Source organism: Cherax quadricarinatus, chromosome 18 (genome assembly GCF_038502225.1).
Source record: "Cherax quadricarinatus isolate ZL_2023a chromosome 18, ASM3850222v1, whole genome shotgun sequence".
NCBI lineage: Eukaryota > Metazoa > Arthropoda > Malacostraca > Decapoda > Parastacidae > Cherax > Cherax quadricarinatus.
In genome coordinates this window covers 2100055-2126767 of record NC_091309.1, presented here as the reverse complement: position 1 = coordinate 2126767, position 26713 = coordinate 2100055, and the positions used below count along the sequence as shown (strand labels likewise).

Here is a 26713-nt window from a genome sequence, read left to right as displayed (position 1 = left end):
TTTGTTCAAGTATAACAATATTTATTTACATAAATACACTCAGGAGCATGTATTATCTTTATGAATGATAAATATTGGATGTCAAATAAAATCTTATACTATTCTATATTTTTATGACATTGTTGTCCTTAACAAGTAAGCTATGAAGGTGCAAAGTTACTAACAGCAAATAGAAACTGTAAAACATTACTATTACATTCGAAAAGTGACAAACCCATAGGGGTCATACAGTATCTAGGGAAAAAGAAGGCAATCAGACTATTTAAAGCATTGGATCAGAGGTCCAATGCCTTAGATTAGAACCCCCTCACCAGCATCAGGGTGAAGAAGAAACTGCAAAAGCATAGTAGGAAAATATATTGTATGCTGCAAGGGATAAAGTTTAACTTACTACTTAACAAATGACTCAAGAAATGTGAATAGATGTACAGAATATTATAAACACTAATTTTTTTTTTTATTCCAGTGAATCAAAGGGTCCCTGGTGGCACCACTTGATGCAGCGATTAAGTCAAGTTAAGAGTACTAACTTGAATAACCTCTACATCACATGGCAGCTAAGGTAATATGGAATATTGAAAATGCCACTTTCACAAAATGAGATGTGGCAAGTTTTAAATCTCTGGTGAAAAATGGATTTATTTGATCAGATTTTATACAGTAAGTGCTTGACAACAGTAGTTATCTCCTGTGGTTAATCAATATTCTGAATGTCAAACCTATTAATACATATACAAAATACATTTAATTTCCATATACTATCTTGTAAAGAGTAAACTAAAAAAATACACCAGTTTACAATGCTATATATCATACAGTTGCAGTAAGCAGGTAAGTCCAGCCTTCTTATAAATACTTTAGTTTTCATTTTCATTATTATTAATCTACTATACAGTTAAAAAAGTACTAAATCCATGGGAAGGTCAGAGTTTCTATAACAGTTTTAATTGTGAGTGTTTTATACACACAAAGATCAGCTGGCAGTGTTTCATGTGAGCTATTTTACATGTTAGGGATGTTGTGGACGACCATACTTCTCAGAGTCTGTTTTGCTATTCCCAGCATAAAACAAGTCTTTAGTTCCACTATTTCAAGTAGGCCCATTATTTGAGATCAGATCACAATCCAGTGTAAGAGGTCACCGACATAGCTTCAGAAAACAGATTATGGTGAATATTTGACATAAATATAACTTTTGTCAGTACAGTACTTCATTCACCCACGGAAAGGTGTGATTCATTGAAGTCTATCATTAATAGTTTGGTTGCTAACTATCACATTGTAACTCTTTTGATTAACTAGTCTGAAACTGAACTTTGGTTTCACTATATCAAGTAAAATGATTTCTTTGCTTTCCAGTTAATTACCAAGTTATGAACAGTTTAGCACTGTAGTGAATATAGCACATGCCATTAAATAAACCATAATTATAAAAAAATATAATCTTAATTCTACCAAGCATAAGCTGAAAAAATTCTGTATTGCAATCAAGTTCACTGGGCATTACTTGTACTTTAATAAAAAAAACTATCATATCTATACAAAAAACATTTTATTTAGGATAAAAGAGCCTCCTAACAACCAGTTAAAGTAGATCATACTGATTAACATTACCATATACAGTACAGGGCTCCACATGTACAGCACCTCTTTTCAATGTTCCACATTTTCATTGGCTTCAAATTGAGCCATTGTTTATTACATTCCACCCACCAGCAATAGTTACTGGTGCATGGAATAATGGCTCATTTGAAAGCCAACAAAAACATGGAACACCAAAAAAAAGGTGCTGTATATGTGGGGTCCTCCTTCTGTACATCACAAAATAAACACTTGATGAATAATTATACATACAGCATTTCCAATGTTGAAGCCTTCCTGGTTTGTACTGAATTTGGTACAAATCCAGAATTCTAAAACTAAAATTCTGTTTAGAAATTACAAATAAATAAAAGAATGAACATTAAATAATTCTATGATATAGAAAAAATGCATACAGCACAATTAGGTAGTCATATCTTTTTACCACCCCAGTCTATCAGCCAGAGGTAGTGGTCAGACAACCTCTGGCTGGGTCAAGGCCCAAAGTCACAGGTGCACCATTGGAACAGTTTCTTGAGAACCTTCATCAATGAAGCACACCAAAATGAAAACACTAAACCGCTCAATACCTTTACCTATGGTCATCAACTAAACCACGTGCATCAACACATTAGACACCACCGTCCACCGAGACCTGCCTCATGCCTGCCATAGGACCAGTTGCATTCATTATAAGGTTGAAATAACTTAGCTATAGCCATAAAGCCAATGGAATGTTATATCCTCTTTCACTTGTATGACTTCTTTAAGGAACTGTTGAGCACATCACTGCATGGTCAACACCTGCATTTGGACGTTTCCTTAAGAATTTGTTGGTAGATAAACCACTACCCAGGGAAGTACTACGAAACTGTTAAATGCTTTGCACTGACAAAATTGCTTGTCTCTTTCTGGCTCATGAACATGCAAGATATTATGTTGAAGGGAAACCTGCATTACTGTTAAGACTTTTTGTCAAGGGCTGGACTTTTATCAAATTCAGTCCAATACAAAATGTTATATAGTAGCAGTAATAAAGGTCTACCTGCAACAATTTTTCTCTACCTGGCAACTAAGCCATAACTTAGATATGTCAGATGGCAGACAAATATCTCATGAACATATTCTGTACTAACATTTAGTGTACAACTATCTTTACCTTCCTATATTTCTTAATTCTGTAATACAATACAGGTACAGCCTTGGCTTTGCTGGTGCATCGATTTTGCTGGACCAAAAGAGGTCATATAATAATAATTCAACAATACACCTCTAACCTGTCATGCTCTGCTGGAAACCTGAATTAAACATTAGTACAAGTGAAACAGGTTTATTACTGTACTTACAAAGAATGTTGCAGTATTACCACTCACAAAGTAATAAATTTTAGAATTTTACTGGAGCTGCAGAACTAATCACTAGCCAAGGCTAAGTTTAACAAAATATGCTAAGAATCAGAGAATCAAGGGATCATCGTGAACAACTACAATGTAAACAATATAAATGAGCATGCACTACATACAATGCCATCTGTGGCCACTAGGTAAACTATTTTGACAAAAAAGTAGTCGCAGTACTGTACAGACAAAACGAAGTGCCGGACAATCTGTTGCGAAGTAAAAGGACACAAATGCAACTAATGTGACATTTTATTGTGGCAACGTTTCGCTCTCCAGGAGCTTTATCAAGCCATTACCATAATGGCTTGATAAAGCTCCTGGAGAGCGAAACATTGCCACAATAAAATGTCACATTAGTTGCACTTGTGTCCTTTTACTTTACATATTGTTGGTAATTCTACCAACTTTATTACAATCTGTTGCGAGTAAACTGGTGTTGTACTTGTACTTCGTTTCCAATTTAGGCTGCCTGATGCAAAACCAGGCCAGAGGAATGATCATTCCTGAAACCATTGTTCAACATAACAGATCACAGATACTCTGTCCCACATTAGCATCTAATTATGGTCATTTAATATTTGCCATGAAAACTGACCCTTCAGTAAAAAATAAATGACAAACTTTGATACAGTATTCACAAAATAGTTTTAAATCCATATGGGTCATTTAGCAGTTTAAAGGAAGAAATGCAGTATAATACTCAGACTTGGTAATCCCAGCACAGTTATTGTTCCGAGACTTGGGTTCTATACTCGTACTAGAAGAAATGCCAAATCAGACCCAACAGTATGCATTTAACATCTCTTATGAAGTTGGCTTCTTCTTATAAAGTACAGCATAATAGGCAGATGATCACAGGACCATTTAAAGAAAAAAAAGGGTCAGTTATGAAGCTGCTGAATGTGAAATTTACTGACTACAGTATATAAACTGTCTTCATGTAAGGACAGAGCATTCTCACCCTACTAGGTGCTGGTGTCCCCCAGAACCATCATTATAAGTAAGTCATTATTGGGCCATGAATACTACATTAGTAACTAGCTGAAGCAAAGCAGTAATACTGTATCAATTCAGAATTATGTTTAAAATTTAACTCTTAAGCTATCCACACCCCCTAAAATTAAAAGCCCTGTGTCTACAATTCTGAATAAAAAATATTTATTATTGCAGTGATAACTAAGCGCTAAACCCATAAGTCAACATACAAGATTTTTTCTATAACATAATCGTGCTAACAATGCAGACTGATGTAATACTAACAGAATTATGCAGGTGTAAAGTTGGAGGTTAGGGAACACTTTACACAATAGCAATTTTGTCCACTAAGGCCTATTTTCAACCAGTTCCATTGCTCCAAGTGACCCATTTTCCAGCTATTTTACTAATGTTCATTCTGTACTATCCATTGGTCACAAGAAACTACCCATTCAACTAATCAGATTTATACCCTCTTAGGTGCCCAGAAATTGGGAAATTGGTCCATTTTACATTTTCAACAAAAATAATAATCTAAAAACCATCCAAAACAAATACTGTAGGCATTCCAGCCACACTTTCCTTCTGTTCATCAATCACATTCCAAGGCCTCTTTCATACACCACTTGCCCTCCATTCTGAGTCCAGTCATAAAAAGTTGATGTCCCCCCTCCCCCATTTCTCAGCTAATAAACTATAACCAAGAAGTCTTGGCCATGGTTTAGGACATCCCAATAACTGATGCAGCCCTAGTAAACCCATATAGCAGACCACAAGTAGGGGCAGGGAGTAGACCATCCCCTCTCCAGGAGAAAAAAAAAAAAACTATTTCTGCCACTCTAAGACCTATAACAAGCCACTTTTGGTCTTAGAGACCCAAAATCTTTTCACTAGTGCTTTCCAGTCCTTGTTGCACCAACAGGCAATAAAACCACCTTAAAACAAATCCTCCAAATGCTCAATCAGAGATTAACTCTTCCTATCATACACTGCGAGGCAGGATTTTTTTATACTGTACACACCCACCATACAGGCCCATTTTCTCATGTCTAGGCAAAAATTTGCCATTTACATTAATAATAATAATGAAAATAAATGCTTACCCTGGAAGGATCTTGCCATTTATGGCGAATTTGAGGGCACCACGAACTGCGAGGACCGATACGTCATGGACCCCGATCATTATGATATATTAATATGTGATGGATATCTTGGTGGTTCAACTTTGGATTTTGCTAGTTACAAATTCATGTTAACAAAATTTTCTTTTCTCCATACTACATATAATTAATTTAGTACAATAGTTTAAATAATTAGTCTTTCAAATATACAGATCATAGTCATAGCATTTAAAAATAAATGTTTATTTATCCAGGAAAAAATTCTGTTTATGATGAAAAAGAATACTAATTAAAGAAAAACTAAATACGAGATTACAATATTATATAAACTCAATCACAAGATGCCACTTAAAAAAAAAAGTGACTAGAGAAAGAAAATGAATAGAAAACTTCAACCAGATATGTACATAACTGGTATAATAAAATAATACTTAAGGGGAAGTTGAAGTTACTGTACATGACACTTCTTAGTTGTTATGTTGTATACCAGCTATTATAACACTATTATAACTTTTATCTCATTTACCTTGTCATGCTGAATATTCAACGTAAGTGTCCTTATGTATCATTATTTATAACTGTTAATATATCAACGTAGTAATTTTCAATGGACGTGGCTCATGAAAAATTGTATTTGATATAAACTGTGACTTCATCCATTTTGTACATAAAATAGTTAGCAATTGATGTTAATATAGGAACATTACTCTCATTATCATGTAGTCTTCTTGGAACAGTACAATATACTTCCACTAAAGCACACTTCTTGTCACCAATGATGGTCTCAATTTTTACTCGTGCAGTCACTACACTCGACACAAAACACACATTCAGTACTAAGTACATCATATCTTTTTGCTTTATCTAATATTTCTCTACAAAGGTATAATTTCACTCAAATATCCAAGGACTTTCAGACGGATGAAGCTCTTTGTCGGGTTGGCTCAACTATTCCAATGTGCTCTAAGAAGGCAACCACTTCACCTTCATATTCTTTCCTGTGTTTTAAGTAGTGGCTGACATGGGTTGAATCTTTCCAGCACTTCACATATACCTGTAATTATAATTTACATTATCATTATATCTGTTTCAGCATTTATCTGATCACCTCTTTCAAAAAGATTAAAAAATATTATAGTTTTATAGTTTCAACTAAACTTTCATTTATGTTCCATACTACGTATTAGTCACCTCTAACTTCCAATTATTCATTATTTTTTTTATATAAATTGGAGTGCTTGTAGTCTCTACACCTATAACTTTTTTTCTCTTTTGTACATAATATATCACCTAGGTCTACTCCAATACTATTGCAGTACTTATGTTATTAGAATAGAACTAAGTTATTCTTTAAGTGTTATCTACTAAACACCCACAACTGCATATATTGTAACCATGTCATTCACTCTAGTGATGGTGCAAGGAATTCTCCTACACAGAAATCAGGAAGCTAATTGATTTACAAAATACTTTGATCTATAGTGATTTAGCACTGCACAAGAAACTTTAACTGCAAACATATGGTACTAGGCCCTCCATAAAAAATGTAGCTTACCTAGCTTTACTACACTTTACAAATACAAAAATGTACATTGAAAACAATTACCTCATTCAATAACACAGAATCTGGCAAGTTCAATATCCAGCTTCTGTAGTAGTTATTAGCTTAGCATTATTTTCATGCTCTAATGCAAACTGAAATTCTTTAATTTCTGCTAAGCATTTAAATTATGAGTCCACTGGCAAGAGTGTTAGACTCTCTAACACCATAAAGCACATCTTAGAAGGCACCCAAAATGCTGAGAGCAAGGAACTGGTAACCTATTCTGTATGCATTTACTAAAACAAAAAAGAAACTTTCAAATTTGGGTTGGGTCAAATAGAGATAATTATTTTTTTTTCCCCCCAACAAGTCGGCCGTCTCCCACCGAGGCAGGGTGACCCAAAAAAAGAAAGAAAATCCCCAAAAAGAAAATGCTTTCATCATCACTCAACACTTTCACCACACTCACACATTATCACTGTTTTTGCAGAGGTGCTCAGAATACAACAGTTTAGAAGCATATACGTATAAAGATACACAACATATCCCTCCAAACTGCCAATATCCTAAACCCCTCCTTTAAAGTGCAGGCACTGTACTTCCCATTTCCAGGACTCACGTCCAAGTATATGAAAAGTTGTTGTTATTATTATTATTTAATAAGCTGCTATTGTGCAAGCAAAGTAACATCTATGAAGGAATTCAGAAAAAGCAGTTAGCAGGAGTAATGTTTTGGAAGTGGAAAGTGCCTGCACTCAGGATGAATGAGGATGTCAGGGTTTCATTATGTCACTACACCAGGTAAACACCTGTTACGTCCATGTTTTTCTACAAAGACAGCTAGGGAATGAGTGATGGTGAATGTATTTTCCTTTTTTGTGTCATTCTACCTTGGTAGGAAATGGTCAGTGCTTCCTAGCCTTTTAATTACCATATTGTTGCTGCACTTAGCTCATTTAACTTATTTGTTTCTTTTACAGTGAAAATGCTTTTTATAACATTCCTTACAATTCATCTGGGTGTTTTATTTCCATTTCTCCCTCACATGTCAATCTTTGTCCACTTTGTCAATATCCTAAAGTAATAAGAGCCTCTCCTCACTTAGTGATGTACTCGTTTACCGACAACTCTGACTAACGACCGGCTTTCTGACCAGTGTGCATACCTAAATAATGTAAATTAGAGCTGATTTTTCTCTATTCTGTTTATTACAATATACAGTGCACTACTGTATAAACATTTAAAAATATACCAAAAATGTTATAAATGGTGCAAAGGTGACACTAAAACAATATCAAAGATGGCTGACAAATTCACTACCAGTATAGTATGCTCCTTACTCAGCGACGAATTCGTTTACCGACGTGGTCTTAGAAACAAAACTGTCATTAAGTGAGGAGAGGCTGTACATATATACATTTTGATCATCTCATTACTGACCCTTCACTCCTCTTTGTAATTTATATAATGCCTACATACAAAAAAATACTGAACAGATAAATATAAAAACTTGAGCTTACTGGGAAATTTCTAGCCTCCCACTTCTTGTACACCTTAGCATTCATTTCTGGGGTGGAGACTGGGTCATTTTCAGAGAAGAAGAAGAGTGCTGGCACCCCTAGAAAGTTTTCATGCATTTTTGCACTTGCTCTCTGGTAATGAATTGTTGCTGTATTATACTGAACCTTCATGTACCACCTGAAAAAAAAAAAAAAAAAATCATTATTTGATTATCTTGTATGCTCCACAAGACTTTGGATGGTAAAACTCCTTAAATTATGTTTTTATTAGACATAAGAAAATGGGTACAACACCCAGCAATAGCAGTTTGAGTACAAATAATGTAGTTTCTTGCTAATCTTGAAAGTCATGATCTTAACCCTTTCACTACTATGACCCCTAAAATAAAAAATCCTGTCAGTGGCACAATTTAAAAAAATAATTTTAGCTTCTACAATTGCAGAGAATCTTTTTCTAAAGGTAATGACACCAAAAATGCAAAACTTTATGCAAAACTTACAGAATTACTCAGGCATGAAGTTGGAGGTGCAATCTTTCCTCTGTTCATCAGTCATGTCACCAGGTCTCTCCTGCATAACACTTGCCCTCCATTTTGAATCCACCATCACAAAAATTAAATATCTAAGTTTTACCCCATTCCTCAGCTAATAAAAATAACCAAGAACGATTGGTTTTAATTAAGGTAGTCCTAACTACCAAACATTATAGGCTTTCTTTCTGACCTCTTTGCTGACCCTTTATAAGTAATATTTTTAAAACAAATTATTTCCAAATATGGCTATAAAATTTTTACTACAGTAATACCTATTTAATTAACAGGGTGAGTAATCACAGAAACCTTTATTTATCTTATAATTATTAAATCATTTATAATAAGGCTCAAGTAAAACTAGTTAAAATAATATGGATATATAATTTTTTTTTTTTAGTAGCCAATAAAGCATGTTTTTAATGTTATATTAGTTTGTGCAACTACAGTGTTCCACGCCTTATTACATATACAGCGGAACCCCAAGTTTCGGCCGTAATCCGTTCCAGGAGGTAGGCCTAAAGTCGAAGCAACGTTTCCCACAAGAAATAATGTAAATCCAATTAATCCATTCCACCCAAAAATATTCACAAAAAAAAATTATTTTTTAAAAAATGAATATACAGAAAACAATGAGAAATAAATTTGTATAAAGCACTAATTTTAATGGATAAATGAACATTTAAATCAGTTTTACCTTTATTGAAGACTCTTGTTGGCATATGAGAGAGAGGCAGGAGAATTTGTTTGGAGACAGGACAAGATAGTCCTTCAATATGACACTACAGCTTATTTCTTTCTTTCTTTCTTTCAACACACCGGCCGTATCCCACTGAGGCGGGGTGGCCCAAAAGGAAAAATGAAAGTTTCTCCTTTTACATTTAGTAATATATACAGGAGAAGAGGTTACCAGCCCCTTGCTTCCAGCATTTTAGTTGCCTCTTACAACACGCATGGCTTACAGGGGAAGAATTCTGTTCCACTTCCCCATGGAGATAAGAGGAAATATCAAGCCCTGATCTACCGGGAGGCCTGGTCACAGACCAGGCCATGGGGGCGTTGACCCCCAAAACCCCTCTCCAGGTATAAGGTACTGAACAACTCTGAGTAAATTACTGTACATGACAAATGAAGCAACAATAGTTGTCTGACTATCAATGTCTTTCATAATTCTGTATGGATATGTGGCAAAGCATAGATTACTAGTCTTATTAAGTATAATGAACAATGAACCATTACAAATAAGAGTATTTAAAAAAATTAATCTTTCTTTCTTTCAACATACCAGCCATATCCCACCGAGGCGGGGTGCCCCAAAAGGAAAAACGAAAATTTTTCTTTTTTTTTTCTTTTTTTTTTTCAACAAACTGGCCATATCCCACCAAGGCAGGGTGGCCCAAAAAGAAAAACGAAAGTTTCTCTTTTCAAATTTAGTAATTTATACGGGAGAAGGGGTTACTAGCCCCTTTCTCCCGGCATTTTAGTCGCCTCTTATAACACGCATGGCTTACGGAGGAAGAATTCTGTTCCACTTCCCCATGGAGATAAGAGGAAATAAACAAGAACTAGAAAGAAAATAGAAGAAAACCCAGAGGGGTGTGTATATATGTGCTTGTACATGTATGTGTAGTGGGACCTAAGTGTAAGTAGAAGTAGCAAGATGTACCTGAAATTTTGCATGTTCATGAGACAGAAAAAAGGACACCAGCAATCCTACCATCATGTAAAACAATTACAGGCTTTCGTTTTACACTCACTTGGCAGGACGGTAGTACCTCCCTGGGCGGTTGCTGTCTACCAACCTACTAAACCATACCCCCGGCCGGGATTGAACCCGCGGTCATAGAGTCTCAAAACTCCAGCCCGTCGGGTTCAATCCCAGCCGGGGGTATGGTTTGTTTGCAATCGTGTCATTACGATTTCTTGAGTCATACCAACCTACTACCTAGGTACAGCTTATTTATCTATCACAATTCATCTAATATGACATAATAAACAATATTAATAACATAGAAACATAACATATACTCTAGGATGAATAAAATACATCATTACATATATCACGAGTGGTGTTATGTTGTGTTGTTGTTGGGTGTATAAGGGCCACTGAGAGCATAAGCATAAGTGGCAGCAGAGGTGGGGCGTTTTCAGTCGCCCTATATACCTCAAAGAACAATGGAGGAGTTAAGTTTTGTGTTGTCATTTTTCTAACTTACTTGTTACACTTTATCACTGGCTGGCGCTATAGCCTTTATCGGCTCTTGGTGCTTTAGTATTGTACATATAGCAGAATCACTGACGAAGGTACATTCTCCCTGCTCTCTTCCTCCTCTACTTTGGTACTTTTCTACAATCTCTTTCTTCAATTCTATCATGTTTCTCACTTTCCTTACCAAAGGGCTGCCACTAAGAAGTTATGAATTTACTGTGAAATGTTTGGATGAGCATGCAGGATAATATTCACTCAAGGATAAACAAAGCTAGACTGGCTCACGATGCCTGCGCGGGCAGGCACGCAGGCACAGGCAGGCGGACAGGTCTGGTATGCCGGCCGAAACACAGGGCACAGGGCAAAACTCGGGACAATATTCAGCCAAAAAAAAAAAAAAGTGGTCTAAACTAGAAGCGGCTGATACTCAGGGCGGCCGAAACTTGGGGTTCCACTGTATATATATTTTTTTAACATGTTGGCTGTCTCCAAGGCAGGGTGACCCATAAAAGAAAAACACTTTCACCATCATTCAAACCGAGGTGTTCAGATACGACAGTTTAGATGTCACTCCAAACAGCCAATATCCCAAACCCCTCTTTTAAAGTGCAAGCATTGTACTTCCAACCTCCAGGACAAGTACATCTAACTGGTTCCCCTGAATCCCTTCACAAAATATTACCCTGCTCACACTCCAACAGCTTGTCAGGTCCCAAAAACCATTCTTCTCCACTCACTCCTACCTAACACGCTCACACATGCCTGCTGCATGCCCAAGCCCTTGCACACCAATCTTCTTTTACTCCCTCCCTTCATCCTTTCCTAGGATGACCCCTACCCCTCCTACCCTCCACTACAAATTCATACACCCTCCAAGTTATCTTATTTTGCTCCATCTCTAAATGACCAAACTACCTTAACAACCTCTCTTCAGCCCTGTGAATAATACTTTTTGTAACTCCACACCTCCTAATTTCCACACTACGAATTCTCTGCATAATATTTACACCACACATTGCCCATAGCCCCAGGAAATTTAATTTGCTACCAACACTCACAGGAGGTATTTTTTGATATTCCTCTGTAAACTTTGGTTGTTGGTGATGGCTCTGGGCACTCCATCAGGGATTCCATCAATATCCACTCCACTATCCCAGATTTGTCCTACAAAACGGTTCAGCAAGTGTCCATGCTTTTTCATGTCGTTGTGAATCTGTATGAATTGAATGAAATATTTTTTTTCATTCTATCTGGGAGCATCTACATACTTTCCATTCAAAAAACTGCCTTCTGATGAAGTCTACAGAAAGAGGTAATATAGCCATGAATTCATTATTCTTTCATTTTTGTAATACTTTACTAACAACTTCAGAGCCTGACCTTAACCATGAGCTCCATGGAAACATAGCCACCAACACTCAGTCCATGGACCAGGACAGGACTGTGGGAGGGGTTAGCATGTAGGAATTGCAACACTTGATCTGCTGCCACCTATAAAAAAAAAAAAATTCAATAGTTTACAGTACTGTTTTATAAAACATTATGAAACTAAAATTTACAGTGCTGTGAAGGTAAACATAAGTTATTTATCCATAAATATATGTACAATTTTGGTTTCTACATTCACTTGTGTGTCCACAAATTTCATCTACATTAAACATAATGATTATATGTACGGTACTATTTGCAACAACATTACATTTCACATTCTGCTGTAAATAATTAACTACACAGGTACTGTGCACTATAACCATATTTATCAAGCAGCTCCTTGTACTTAAGTTATACTTTGTTATTCCTTTTAATGTATTAATGTAATCACAAATTTATCAGTAAGGTGGTGGATGCATAATGCGTCTCACGTATGCATATTCCACACTATAATTTGTTCATGATTGTAGCCATGTATAAACGTAAGTAACCATTCTTACAGAATTCATTACCTTTGTAACTTGTGAGCTCATTACCTTTGTACCTAGTTCAGCTATCAAAACTTTGGGGGCCCAGTCCCTGGACCCATTATGTACCTCTGTAATCTGTAAATACCTTTGTAAATTGTCATGATTGTGACCAGACCTACCTGGAGTTCATTACCTTTGTAAATTGTGAGTTCATTACCTCTGTAACTTGCTCAGCTATCAAAACTTTGGAGTCCAGTCCCTGGACCAATTATGTACCTCTGTAATCTTTTGACTACCGCCCACAGGATGGGTATGGGGTGCATAATAAACATATTAAACTAACTAACCATCTCATGCTGAGGTACAGCATCCCAAAAAAGAGGAAACGCTTTCACTGTCACTCTCATTCATTCAATCATTGTTGCCAAAAAACATGCTGACATCACAGCTCAAATGACCCTCTGAACTGCTACATCCCCTCCCCTCCTTCAGTGCGGGCACTGTGCTTTCTGCCTCTAGAATTCTAGTTTGGCTAACTAGTTTTCCTGAATTCCTTCACAAATGTTACCTTGATCACCCTCCAACAACAGACAGTAGTAATAAAATCCTTGCCTCCACTCGCACAAGCATACTGGGTGTCCATCCAAGCCCCTAGCACTCGAAACCTTTACCCCCTCCTTCCAACCTTTCCTAGGTTGATCCCTACCCTCCTTCCCTCCAACCCAGGTATATAAACCCTTCTAATCCTAGTTTGCTCCATCCTCTCTGAATGTCCAAACCACCTCAAAAACCTCTCCTCAGCCCTCTGAATAATGCTTTGTAACCCCACACTTCTTGATCTCAAAGCTCTTGATTTTTTTGCATGATATTTTATACACTACAACAATTAAAATACTCTAATTCTCACTTGTGATCCTTTGGTAGGCCGCAACAGATCAAATGGTGAAATTCTTATCTTTAGTACATCAAACCCTAAGTTGGTGTAAAGCTGAGCATACTTCTTGATATGTCGTTCCCGGGCCATGAGCCAGCAGAATAAGAGTGTTAATGGACGTTCGTGTTTGCTCAGCTTTGAAGCAATCTGGGTGGAGGAGGATTATTTAATCAATTGTGAAGAAGTGATCAAACATGAAAGGTAAAACTGAACGACTAATATTGTATAATATTGTACGTATAATGGGTTATCCTCAGTGACTGACTGTAAATGGAAAATTAAAGAACAATACATTTTAATATTTTTGTTTTTACCACAATAATAATAATAATAAATTCCAAAACAAACAAAAAAAAAAAGGGTGTACTGAAAAGTGAGTCCCCCACTAAATGAATAAGATGAATTCCTGAATTTTTTTTTATGACTAGTGCTCAAAATGAAGAAAAGAAAAAAAAGGCATGTAAGGGACCTAGAAGTAACATCATAGGATTTTATGTTCAAGGAATATAGTGTTACTACTACACCTACTGCAAAGAAAAATAATAGGTTAGATAAAAACCTTAAAAATAAAAGATACCAAGCATTTAATGATGCTCCTGTAAGGTATGTGTTTTTTCCTTATAGGAATACCGCTTACACTAACAATCCCAGTGAAGGCAAGAAAGATACACAGTATAAATTTACACAAGATATTATGGAGGGACTGGGGCTGCATAACATCTCACCTCCATTGTATTTTTGGGGATTGGAACATCACTTTCAGTGAAGAACTCGACATTACGGGAGAACCTGCGTGACTGGAAGTCACGGACATGGATTAACGACAGTGCCACAGAGGGTGGCTGCCGAAGTCCTTGGTGTGATGAGGTCACTGCCTGTACAGCCAAAAATAAGCAAATGTTGAATGGTGTCTATGCAGTTGAGTAAGGAGAAGGTTAACCAAATTATAATTACGTACTACTGTACTTTAATTCTTTAATACTGCAAGAGAATGAATATGGAGAGAAAACAGTAACATTAATTAATGACACATGCAAGATATTTTTCACTACATTATAATTGTAGATACATATGTCATGTTTGTTTCTGTGTATGTACTAGTTTACAAGAACAAGACTGCCTAGTGGAGACGGACCTTATGCAGTGCATACACTGCAGACCTTTAGCCCCGGAGTACATAACTTACCCCTAATCTGCTGTAGAAGAGAGATGACATGACCCTGGGTGCCATTGCAGAAGCAAAGGTGGTGCCAATGCGCATACTGCAAAGCATGTGTCGTATGTGAGGCACCATCTTCGTTGGCTGTATCAGTTGGATGCACTATACGTCTGCAATACAACAGTTGGTCTAATTGCTGTACAGAATATGTAGCTGTTGAACAGGAAAACTATTTTGAATTGAGAGTTGAACACCAAAATACACTTCAAAACCTTTAAGGGTTTGGTTGAAGTTGTCATAAAAGTAACTAGGCACATTCTGGAAATAGAAAAAATGTAAATAAAAATTCTATTACAATGTACAGTAATATAAATGCATGAAGAGACATGCTAATTCAAGAAAACACTCAAGCCAAAACAGTACAAAATTGTGCAACAGGAACTAGAATGCATTTACAATACTGTATAATGTTACTATTTTAGTTTAAATCATTAAGATTTTCATAACACTGAATAATCCATATGGGTTAAGCACATGTTTTAAGCAAAATAATATGCATTTTCAAACAAACTCACAAACAAAAACAAGGCTGTGGTTAGAATTTGATACAAGTACTGACGGCAGTGTGCATTATAAACTAGATTTTAATGACCGGAAAATAGACTGATAGACACTGTATTACATATGTATCTTAATGATTTAAACTAAAATTAATTATTTAAACTAAAATTCAATGATTTAAACTAAAATTCACAGGTCTCGGACCGGGCTGCTGGGGCGTTGACCCCCGAAACCCTCTAGGTAAACAGGGAATTACCATTTTTAGGTAGGAAGTGCTATACTCAGATATCATACAGCACTTAAGACTGGGAGACAATCAGATTAGATATAGGAAATGGGAGGGCAGCTAGGTAACTAGGGTTCCGAAGCAGGTTGTAGGTAACTAGGGTCCCAAACCAGGTTATAGGTAACAAGGGGTCTCAAAACAGGATGTAGGTAACTAGGGTCCCAAAGCAGGTTATAGGGAGCTAGGGTCCCAAAGGTTATAGGGAACTGGGATCCCCAAGCAGAGTTATAGACAAAAAGGGATCAGATATTGGAAGCTCCAATGTAGCAAATGAAGTGTGTGCCTGAGCCTAATACATATAGTATATTGCATTATCTTCCCACTGATCTACCACTTTAGTTGCTCTTATCAGTGTACTGTACCATAATAATAAAAAATGAGTTGTCTGCATAACATGTGCTATTTTTACATGCATTTCTGTGGAGATCTGGAGTAACATTTACTAGCAAAACCTATAGAAATACAAAGACCCTAATGGAAATATCAAGGAGCCCAATGGAAATAAATCACTGACTTCTTTGGGTTATCCTAGGTAATTTACACTATTTTAATTGTGCAAGAAAGGTATAAAATACCGACAATATGAAAGTTAAGACACATGTGCAACATCTGGATACCTTTATTGTAGACGTTTCGCCATCCAGTGGCTTTATCAATACAGATTCTAGGACATAATTGGAAGACAGTAGAACTATATACAAAAGATAAGGTAATCAGTCCCTCAGCCTGTGAACACTAACTCCAAGGCGGAGGGACTGATTACCTCATCTTTTGTATATAGTTCTATTGTCTTCCAATTATGTCCTAGAATCTGTATTGATAAAGCCACTGGATGGCAAAACGTCTACAATAAAGATATCCAGATGTTGCACATGTGTCTTAACTTTCACTATGATAATTGTACTTATGTGCACCTGTGCCTAAATAAATTTATTATTTTCCCTTTCCCTCACAATGGAATTGTGTCTGGTCTAATTTCTCCCTCTCCCAGCTTTCTCTGTTCTCATCATGGGATGGTTGTGAAGGGCTCTTCATCTAAGGAACTCAACTTATACAGCCCAAACTTGTATCCAACCTGATTGCCACCCATTCCCCCTTAAATGGAAATTTCATGGGTCCCAGTGGAAATAAGTCATTGACTTTTTAAGGTTATCTTAGGTAATCTACATATATACTGCTATGTATGATAATTTATATAACAATTTATATGTACCTGTACCTGAATAAACTTACTTGACCCCTGTGAGTTTAACACATTCCCACTAATAATATTTGTTCATGGTTTAACTTTGACCCTTACAGTGGAACCTCAAAAATCGAACTTAATCCGTTCCAGGAGCTAGTTCTAAATTCGAAGTCTGAAATTCGAAGCAATATTTCCCATAAGAAATAATGGAAATACAATTAATCCGTTCCAGAAACCCAAAAGTATTCACACAAAAAAATTCATTTTATAGAGATTAATTACAGTTTTACATACAACAAATACAATAGTTTTTAATTATGTATAGTAATACATATAAAATAACATTTTTACTTACCTTTATTGAAGATTGGTGATGGCATCTGGAAGATAGGGAGGAGAGAGGGAGTTGGGGTTAGTGTTTGGAAGGAGAATCCCCCTCCATGAGGACTTCAGGTAAAGCCCTCTCTGGGGTTACTTCCCTTCTCTGTCTTTTAATGCCACTAGGACCAGCTTGAGAGTCACTGGACCCCTGTCTCACAAAATAACTGTCCACAGTCCTCTGTTTCTGGCACCTCTTTAACATTTCCCTAAAATGGGACATGGTTCTGTCACTGAACTTGTTGCAAAGATGGCTTGTTTCAGCTTGCTCAGGGTGGTACTTCTGCACAAACATTTGGACATCATTCCACTTGGCACAAATCTCCTTAATCTTTGAAGAAGGCACCTCATCCACTCCCTCTTCCTCCTCCTCTGAAGTAAGTTCCTCAGCTGTGGTCTGATACTGCTCCAGATGAAGCTCTTGCAGCTCTCCAGTGGTTAGCTCTTCCCTGTGGTCCTCCACCAACTCTTCCACATCCTCACCACTCACCTCCAACCCCAGGGTGTTCCCCAATGCCACAATAGAGTCCACAACAGGCAGAGGGTGAGCTGGGTCAGGGTCAGCCTCAAACCCTTCAAAATCCCTCTTTTGGACACAATCTGGCAACAACTGTCTCCAAGCAGAGTTCAAAGTCCTGGAAGTCACTCCCTCCCAAGCCTTACCTATAAGGCTTATGGAGCTGTAGATGTTGAAGTGATTCCTCCAGAACTCTCTTAGGGTCAACTTAGTGTCTGTGGTCACTTCAAAGCACTTTTCAAACACTGCTTTTGTGTAGAGTTTTTTGAAGTTAGAAATGACCTGCTGGTCCATGGGCTGGAGGATAGGAGTGATGTTAGGAGGCAAGAACTTCACTTTTATAAAACTGAAGTCCTTAGACAAGAGGTCTAATAAGTTTGGAGGATGAGCAGGAGCATTGTCCATTAACAGGAGGCACTTGAGTGGCAATTTCTTTTCCTGGAGGTATTTTTTCACACTGGGGCCAAACACTTCATAGACCCACTCTTTGAAAATTTGTCTTGTGACCCATGCCTTATGATTAGCTTTCCACAAGACACATAACTTGTTCTTAAAGACATTGTTTTTCTTAAACACTCTGGGATTTTCTGAATGATACACAAGTAAAGGCTTCACTTTAAAAGCACCACTAGCATTAGCACAGAACAAAAGAGTAAGCCTGTCTTTCATAGGCTTGTGTCCTGGCAGTGCCTTTTCCTCCTGTGTGATGAAGGTCCTTTTTGGCATTTTCTTCCAAAACAAGCCTGTTTTGTCACAATTAAACACTTGTTCAGGTTTGAATTCTTCACTGTCTATGTACCCCTTAAACTCCTGTACAAACTTCTTAGCCGCCCATTTGTCTGAACTGGCTGCCTCACCATGTCTTTTTTTGGTTAGCATATTAACACCTTTCGCAACATCAGCTTCCTTGATTTGTTCTTTCTTTGCCAGGATAGAACCGATGGTCGACTTGTTTTTCCCATGCATCCTGGCAAGCTCAACAAGTCTCACACCACTCTCATACTTCTGTATTATTTCCTTCTTCACATCTATGGTGTTTCTCACTTTCTTTACCACAGGGGTAACACTAGCAAGTTTCTTTGGGCCCATGGCAGCTTATTTCACAGTCCCACAAACACTAAACACAATGAAATAATCGTAAAATGTGTGAATGAGAGTGCAGGTTAGTGTTCACTCAAGCATAAACAAAGCTAGATTGCTCATGGCGCCTGCGCAGGGACGCGGACAAAGCGGGCCCATGGACATGTCCCGTATCCGGCAGTCCGAAAATAGGGGCGCGTTCGATAATAGGGACACAGTTTGTCCGAAAAAAATGTCCTGTTTTCGAAACGTTTGATGTGATACATTCGATTTTTGAGGTTCCACCGTATTAGCATTATAGTCACGAGGAGCTAAATTTGTAGGCAATATACGATATTTTGGGAATGGGAGATGTGAAGATAATTATGTCTGATCCGAGGAATGGGAGGGTGGCCACAATTAGTTGTAACAAGGTGTTCACCAGCACCAAGACACCTCCCTAAAGTCTATCTAGGAGGTAATCATATTTGAGGCATGAGAGAGATTAGCTCCAATTTCTGATTTTTATTATTATCATAATCACGGGGGAGCGATAAACCTGTAGGATTATACAGCGCCTGTGGGGGGATGGAAGGTATTCTGGTTTAATTCAGGGAACTGGAGCACAGATCCAATTCCCTGGATCAAGAGCCCCTCACCAGCGTCAAGGAACCTCCCTTGAGGGGTCTAATTTCTGAATAAGGAGCCCTTCATCGGCATCAAGGCCTCCTTTGAAAGAGTAAAAAAAAAAATCATCAAATTTGCATGGGTTATACGGGTTTGGCGCAAGGCTAAGAGGCTGGAGCAAGTTAACTTGATGTGAAGGTTGAACTTATGAGGTAACAAAGTCGAAAGATGGAGTGACAAATCAAGGTTGCTTTAAAAATGTCTTTTGTCTGCATTGAACCTGAACCCACCTCGGTCTGCAGCTTCAAGATTTTATCATCACTCATGAACATACTTTGTTGTAACTGTTGAATCAACCCCCTCCCCCCCCAGTCAAGGTCAGTCCTTTGAGAGTAAGTTAATTCAGGTATACACAAATACAGTTATATAGATTATCGTAAAGATTATCATACATAGAACCTGGGATAACCCAGAAACGTCACAGTGACTTATTTCCACTGCTTATGATTATTATTATAATCAAAGGGGAAGCGCTAAACCCGTAGGATTATACAGCGCCCGGGGGGGATGTGGAAGGCATTCAGGCTTACTTCGGGGAACTGGAGCACAGTTCCAATTCCCTAAATCAAGAGCCCCTCACCAACATCAAGGAACCTTCCATGAGGGGCACTGCTTATGAAAGGCTCTTGATCCAAGGTATTAAGTCAGCCTTCTCTGCTGCGTATTAAATCATCCATGCCACAGGTTCACAGCTTACCCTCGATAATTAATGAATTCGTGGTCATTATTTTAGCTGCTAGGTGGAGTCAGGTGATAATGGATAGTTTAATGTATGCTGCTGGAACCCGTAGACCAGCGGGTATTAACCTGGGGTATCCATACCCCTTGGGGGCATGGGAATCAAATAGGGGTATGGTACTCTGAACAATTTTAAAAAATGTGATTGTTAAATTAAAAGGTCACCAGTTGCTCCTAGCTATCCATATGTAATGTAAAACCAAGCTATTGATCTTATCTTGACATCTTTTGAAGTTATATTGGTACCCAACACGAGTGGTAGGGGCGATTTCGAGTCTAGTGAAGTGGGTATGGGGGCATGTTGAGCAATCTACTGGGGGTATGTAATCGAAAATACCCCTGGATTATATTGTCAACCTGTTAGAATAATACGTTACTAAGTCATCCAAAGTCCCAATAATAGTTTTTGAACTTATAAAAAGACCCCCTCCCCCCCCACATACAACTTGAAAACCACCCAGGAGGCTGATGTGGGGCCCAAGATTTACCTATCAACCCAAACACACTGTATGACCATTGTGGGTTTAGCGCTTAGATTTGATTGTAATAAAACAAGTGGCCGGCTTTTAAGAACTGACTGATAATATTTTTTTGTTAGTAGTGTCTTGGGTGGGCAGAGAGCACCTGGGGTCAGTACATCGACCCCTGCAACCATAATTAGGCAAGAACACTTGCAATACTGCAACATGAACCAGCTGTTAGGTGAAAATGGCTTCAGTTAAGATGCTGTGTTAAGGTCTACTCTTGGTTCATCACTCCAGCTTCTCTCTCCATCCCAGTAATACTCAGCAAGTACACTTTATGTCAATTTTTCCATACACTTCAAACTTTGCTAAAAATCATCTTCAGTGGGAGATTTTAAAGTGTGCGTCACCGTCCTGAACCACAGACAACAATTTCACCATTATTTTGTCTGCATTTTCCTTTGTCGTCAGCACCACCGGTTTTCTTAGTGACCGAGAGGCCATAAACGCCATTAATTGGGTAAATGTATTCACCAGGGCACTAGTGGAGGTGTACTCAGGTGTGTGAGGTACTCACAAGAGTGTATGTCAGGTACTCACAAGAGTGTGTGTGATCCACTAGACTAGATGAACCAGAGTGACTGTCTGGACACCCAGACACACCATGGCTGCCGTCCCTCCCTCCCCTCCCTCTTGTTTATACCACCCATCATCACCTCTCCCTCATGTATATACCACCCATCATCACCTCTCCCTCATGTATATACCACCCATCATCACCTCTCCCCTCCCTCATGTATACCACCCATCACCTCTCCCTCCCCTCCCTCTTGTATATACCACCCATCATCACCTCTCCCTCCCCTCCCTCTTGTATATACCACCCATCATCACCTCTCCCCTCCCTCATGTATACCACCCATCATCACCTCTCCCTCCCCTCCCTCTTGTATATACCACCCATCATCACCTCTCCCTCCCCTCCCTCTTGTTTATACCACCCATCATCACCTCTCCCTCATGTATATACCACCCATCATCACCTCTCCCCTCCCTCATGTATATACCACCCATCATCACCTCTCCCCTCCCTCATGTATATACCACCCATCATCACCTCTCCCCTCCCTCTTGTATATACCACCCATCATCACCTCTCCCTCCCCTCCCTCATGTATATACCACCCATCATCACCTCTCCCTCATGTATATACCACCCATCATCACCTCTCCCCTTCCTCATGTATATACCACCCATCATCACCTCTCCCCTCCCTCATGTATATACCACCCATCATCACCTCTCCCTCATGTATATACAACCCATCATCACCTCTCCCCTCCCTCATGTATATACCACCCATCATCACCTCTCCCTCCCCTCCCTCTTGTTTATACCACCCATCATCACCTCTCCCTCCCCTCCCTCTTGTTTATACCACCCATCATCACCTCTCCCCTCCCTCATGTATATACCACCCATCATCACCTCTCCCCTCCCTCATGTATATACCACCCATCATCACCTCTCCCTCATGTATATACAACCCATCATCACCTCTCCCCTCCCTCATGTATATACCACCCATCATCACCTCTCCCTCCCCTCCCTCTTGTTTATACCACCCATCATCACCTCTCCCTCATGTATATACCACCCATCATCACCTCTCCCCTCCCTCATGTATATACCACCCATCATCACCTCTCCCCTCCCTCATGTATATACCACCCATCATCACCTCTCCCTCCCCTCCCTCTTGTTTATACCACCCATCATCACCTCTCCCTCATGTATATACCACCCATCATCACCTCTCCCCTCCCTCATGTATATACCACCCATCATCACCTCTCCCTCCCCTCCCTCTTGTATATACCACCCATCATCACCTCTCCCTCCCCTCCCTCTTGTATATACCACCCATCATCACCTCTCCCTCCCCTCCCTCTTGTTTATACCACCCATCATCACCTCTCCCTCTTGTATATACCACCCATCATCACATCTCCCCTCCCTCATGTATATACCACCCATCATCACCTCTCCCTCCCCTCCCTCTTGTTTATACCACCCATCATCACCTCTCCCTCCCCTCCCTCTTGTTTATAACACCCATCATCACCTCTCCCTCCCCTCCCTCTTGTTTATACCACCCATCATCACCTCTCCCTCCCCTCCCTCTTGTTTATACCACCCATCATCACCTCTCCCCCCTCTCCCTCTTGTTTATACCACCCATCATAGGTGGCCCGGTGGCCTGGTGGCTAAAGCTCCCGCTTCACACACGGAGGGCCCGGGTTCGATTCCCGGTGGGTGGAAACATTTCGACACGTTTCTTTACACCTGTTGTCCTGTTCACCTAGCAGCAAATAGGTACCTGGGTGTTAGTCGACTGGTGTGGGTCGCATCCTGGGGGAGAAGATTAAGGACCCCAATGGAAATAAGTTAGACAGTCCTCGATGACGCACTGACTTTCTTGGGTTATCCTGGGTGGCTAACCCTCCGGGGTTAAAAATCCGAACGAAATCTCTCTTATCTTATCTTATCATCACCTCTCCCTCCCCTCCCTCTTGTTTATACCACCCATCATCACCTCTCCCTCCCCTCGCTCATGTATATACCACCCATCATCACCTCTCCCTCCCCTCCCTCTTGTTTATACCACCCATCATCACCTCTCCCTCCCCTCCCTCATGTATATACTACCCATCATCACCTCTCCCTCCCCTTACTCACCATCACCTCCCCCTCCCTTACCATCACCTCCCCCTCCCTTACTATCATCTCCCCCTTCCTTACTCACCATCACCTCTCCCTTACCATCACCTCTCCCTCCCTTATTCACCATCACCTCCCCCTCCCTTACTCACCATCACCACCTCTCCCTCCCTTACCACCTCCCCCTCCCTTACTCACCATCACCTCCCCCTCTCTTACTCACCATCACCCCCTCCCTTACTCACCATCACCTCTCCCTCCCCTTACTCACCATCACCTCCCCCTCCCTTACTCACCATCACCTTCCCCTCCCTTACTCACCATCATCCCCCCTCCCTTACTCACCATCATCTCTCCCTCCCCTCACCATCACCTCTCCCCTCACCATCACCTCTCTCTCCCCTTACTATCACTTCCCCTCCCCTTACTCACCATCACCTCCCCCTCCCTTACCATCACCTCCCCCCCTTACCATCTCTCCCTTCCTTACTCACCATCACCTCTCCCTTACCATCACTTCCCCCTTCCTTATTCACCATCACCTCCCCCTCCCTTACTCACCATCATCACCTCTCCCTCCCTTACCACCTCCCCCTCCCTTACTCACCATCACCTCCCCCTCCCTTACTATCACCATCACCTCCCCCTCCCTTACTATCACCACCCCTCCCTCCCTTACTCACCATCACCTCTCCCTCCTTTACCATCACCACCTCTCCCTTACCATCACCACCTCTCCCTTCCTTACTCACCACCTCCCCCTCCCTTACTCGCCATCACCTCTCCCTTACTGTCACCTCCCCTTCTCTTACTCACCATCACCTTCCCCTCCATTACTAACCATCACCACCTCTCCCTGCCTTACTCACCATCACTACCTCTCCCTCCCTTACTCACCATCACCACCTCCCCCTCCCTTACTCACCATCACCTCCCCCTCCCTTACTCACCATCACCTCCCTCTCCCTTACCATCACCTCTCCCTCCCTTACTCACCATCACCACCTCTCCCTCCCTTACTCACCACCTCCCCCTCCCTTACTCGCCATCACCTCCCCCCTTACTATCACCTCCCCTCCCTTACTCACCATCACCTCTCCCTCCCTTACTCACCATTACCACCTCTCCCTCCCTTACCATCACCACCTCTCCCTCTCTTATTCACTATCACCACCTCTCCCTCCCTTATTCACTATCACCACTTCTCCCTCCCTTACTATCACCACCTCTCCCTCCCTTATTCACTATCACCACCTCTCCCTCCCTTACTATCACCACCTCTCCCTCCCTTATTCACTATCACCACCTCTCCTTCCCTTACTATCACCACCTCTCCCTCCCTTATTCACTATCACCACCTCTCCCTCCCTTATTCACTACCCTTACTATCACCACCTCTCCCTCCCTTATTCACTACCCTTACTATCACCACCTCTCCCTCCCTTATTCACTATCACAACCTCTCTCCCTCATTCTTCTTCAACACCACCTATTCTCTCAATCGTTCCTAACACCACCTCTCCCTCATTTTCCCTCAATCATCTCCAACACTTTACTAAGGATGTTAATTAAAAAATACAAGAAATTCTCCCACCCCATCATTCCTCCCCAACACTCCTGATCTCCCCAAGAAAACCCCATACTCTTAATCCCTCACTTCCTACACTATCCTTAAACCCACCAACACAACACTCAGTGTACCCCCCACTTACCCAATTGGTGCTACACACACACACACACACACACACACACACACACACACACACACACACACACACACACACACACACACACACACACACACACACACACACACACACACACACACACACACACACACACGCACACACACACACAGAGAGGAGAGGTAGGGGGATATGATAACGACATATAAAATACTGAGAGGAATCAACAAGGTGGACAGGGACAGGATGTTCCAGAGATGGGACACAGCAAGAAGACACAGTTGGAAGTTGAAGACTCAGATGAACCATAGGGATGTTAGGAAGTATTTCTTCAATCACAGAGTTGTCAGGAAGTGGAGTAATCTGGGAAATGATGTAGTGGACGCAGGATCCATACATAGCTTTAGGAAGAGGTATGATAAAGCTCATGGAGCGGGAAGAGTGACCGAGTAGCGGCCAGTGAAGAGGCGGGGCCAGGAGCTGTGACTCGACCCCTGCAACCACAACTAGGAGAGTACACACACACGGGGCCAAGAATTAAGACTCGGCCCCTGCAGCCACATATACTAGGTGAGTAAATACATACACATGAACGAAGTAACAGATGTTCAACAAGAGAAAGAAAGTGCTGGATGGACACTCTTTCTCTTGTTGAACATTGTTTGATTCTATACCTCACAAGAGGCTGGGTCAACTTGAGATTCAGGCAACAGTAACAGGGAACGTAATCCGGTAGATCAAAGATAATATTAGGGGAAAGGAAGTAAAGAATGACTCTCAGGCATGAGACGTCAGAATGTGGAAGTGTAACAAGAAGAGTGACACAAGGATCCATATTAAGACCAGTACTGTTTCTGGCTAATGTGAAAGTTATTCTAAATGGGATTGTTTCAGATATATCCATGTTTGCTGATGATGTAAAACTAATGAGGATGCTAAAAACAGATGAGGACAAGGAAAGGCTTCAAAGGGATCTGGACAAATTGCAAGAGTGGTCAGATAAGTGGTTGCTTGAATTGAACCCCAGTAACAGCTAGATAATGAAGACTGGGGAAGGACTAAGAAGACTGGAAACGAGATATTGACTTGGGAGGCTCTAGACTTCACTCAGAAAAAGACCTAGAGGTGAGCATAGTGCTCATTATAACGCTAGTGGCTCACATCAGCCTAATAACCTCTGCAAACAACACTCATCTGGCAAATCAAAGAATAGTCTTCAAGAATTTCAGCAAAGAGTAATTCCGGGTTATTTATACAGCACGCAAGGCCCATCTTGGAGTATGCAGCACCAATATAGAGCCCGCCCTGAAAAAGTATGTTAAGAATGTGCCGAAATATGCAGCAAGGCTTGTTCCTGAACTTGAGCTAAGGGGCATGAACAACGAGGAGAGGCTAACGGAATCAGACCTAACAACAGTGAAGGACAGAAGAACCGGGGGAAGGGGGGAGACATGACAACATACAAAATGTTCAGGGGGAATTGATATGGTAGACAGGGATGGGCAGTTTGAGAAGTGAATTCCAGGATACCGTTGAAAAGTCAATGCAAAGATGAGT

The 26713-nt window shown here is 40.2% G+C and overlaps 1 protein-coding gene across 7 annotated transcripts; it reads right to left on the bottom strand.

Annotated features, from left to right (window-relative positions):
- Positions 1-21436, bottom strand: LOC128689321 (uncharacterized). Of its 7 annotated transcripts, XR_011392126.1 has the most exons (9): positions 21350-21433; positions 14901-15191; positions 14440-14589; positions 13688-13861; positions 12260-12370; positions 11938-12092; positions 8141-8318; positions 760-6131; positions 1-587 (listed from the first exon to the last, which is right to left on the bottom strand). XR_011392126.1 is itself a non-coding variant. In XM_070086047.1 (8 exons), the coding sequence occupies exons 2-8, from the start codon at positions 15006-15008 to the stop codon at positions 5991-5993; spliced, it is 1017 nt and encodes a 338-aa protein (XP_069942148.1). In that variant the 5' UTR covers positions 15009-15043; positions 21350-21436; the 3' UTR covers positions 1-5990. The 7 variants fall into 7 exon arrangements, 5 of the variants coding, with proteins under 5 accessions (XP_069942148.1, XP_069942146.1, XP_069942149.1 ...); XM_070086047.1 differs by having other exon boundaries at positions 1-6131; positions 14901-15043; positions 21350-21436; XM_070086045.1 differs by having other exon boundaries at positions 1-6131.
- Between the last annotated feature and the right edge of the window lie 5277 nt (positions 21437-26713).

Coding starts and splice junctions, on each gene's coding strand:
- LOC128689321 (XM_070086047.1), bottom strand. CDS start 15,008: ATGGTGCCTCACATACGACACATGCTTTGCAGTATGCGCATTGGCACC. Junction 8,319..11,937: donor AATATCAAAAAATACCTCCT/GTGAGTGTTGGT, acceptor TTTTTTTTTCAG/GTGGTACATGAAGGTTCAGT. Junction 6,132..8,140: donor GGGAGGCTAGAAATTTCCCA/GTAAGCTCAAGT, acceptor TTATAATTACAG/GTATATGTGAAGTGCTGGAA.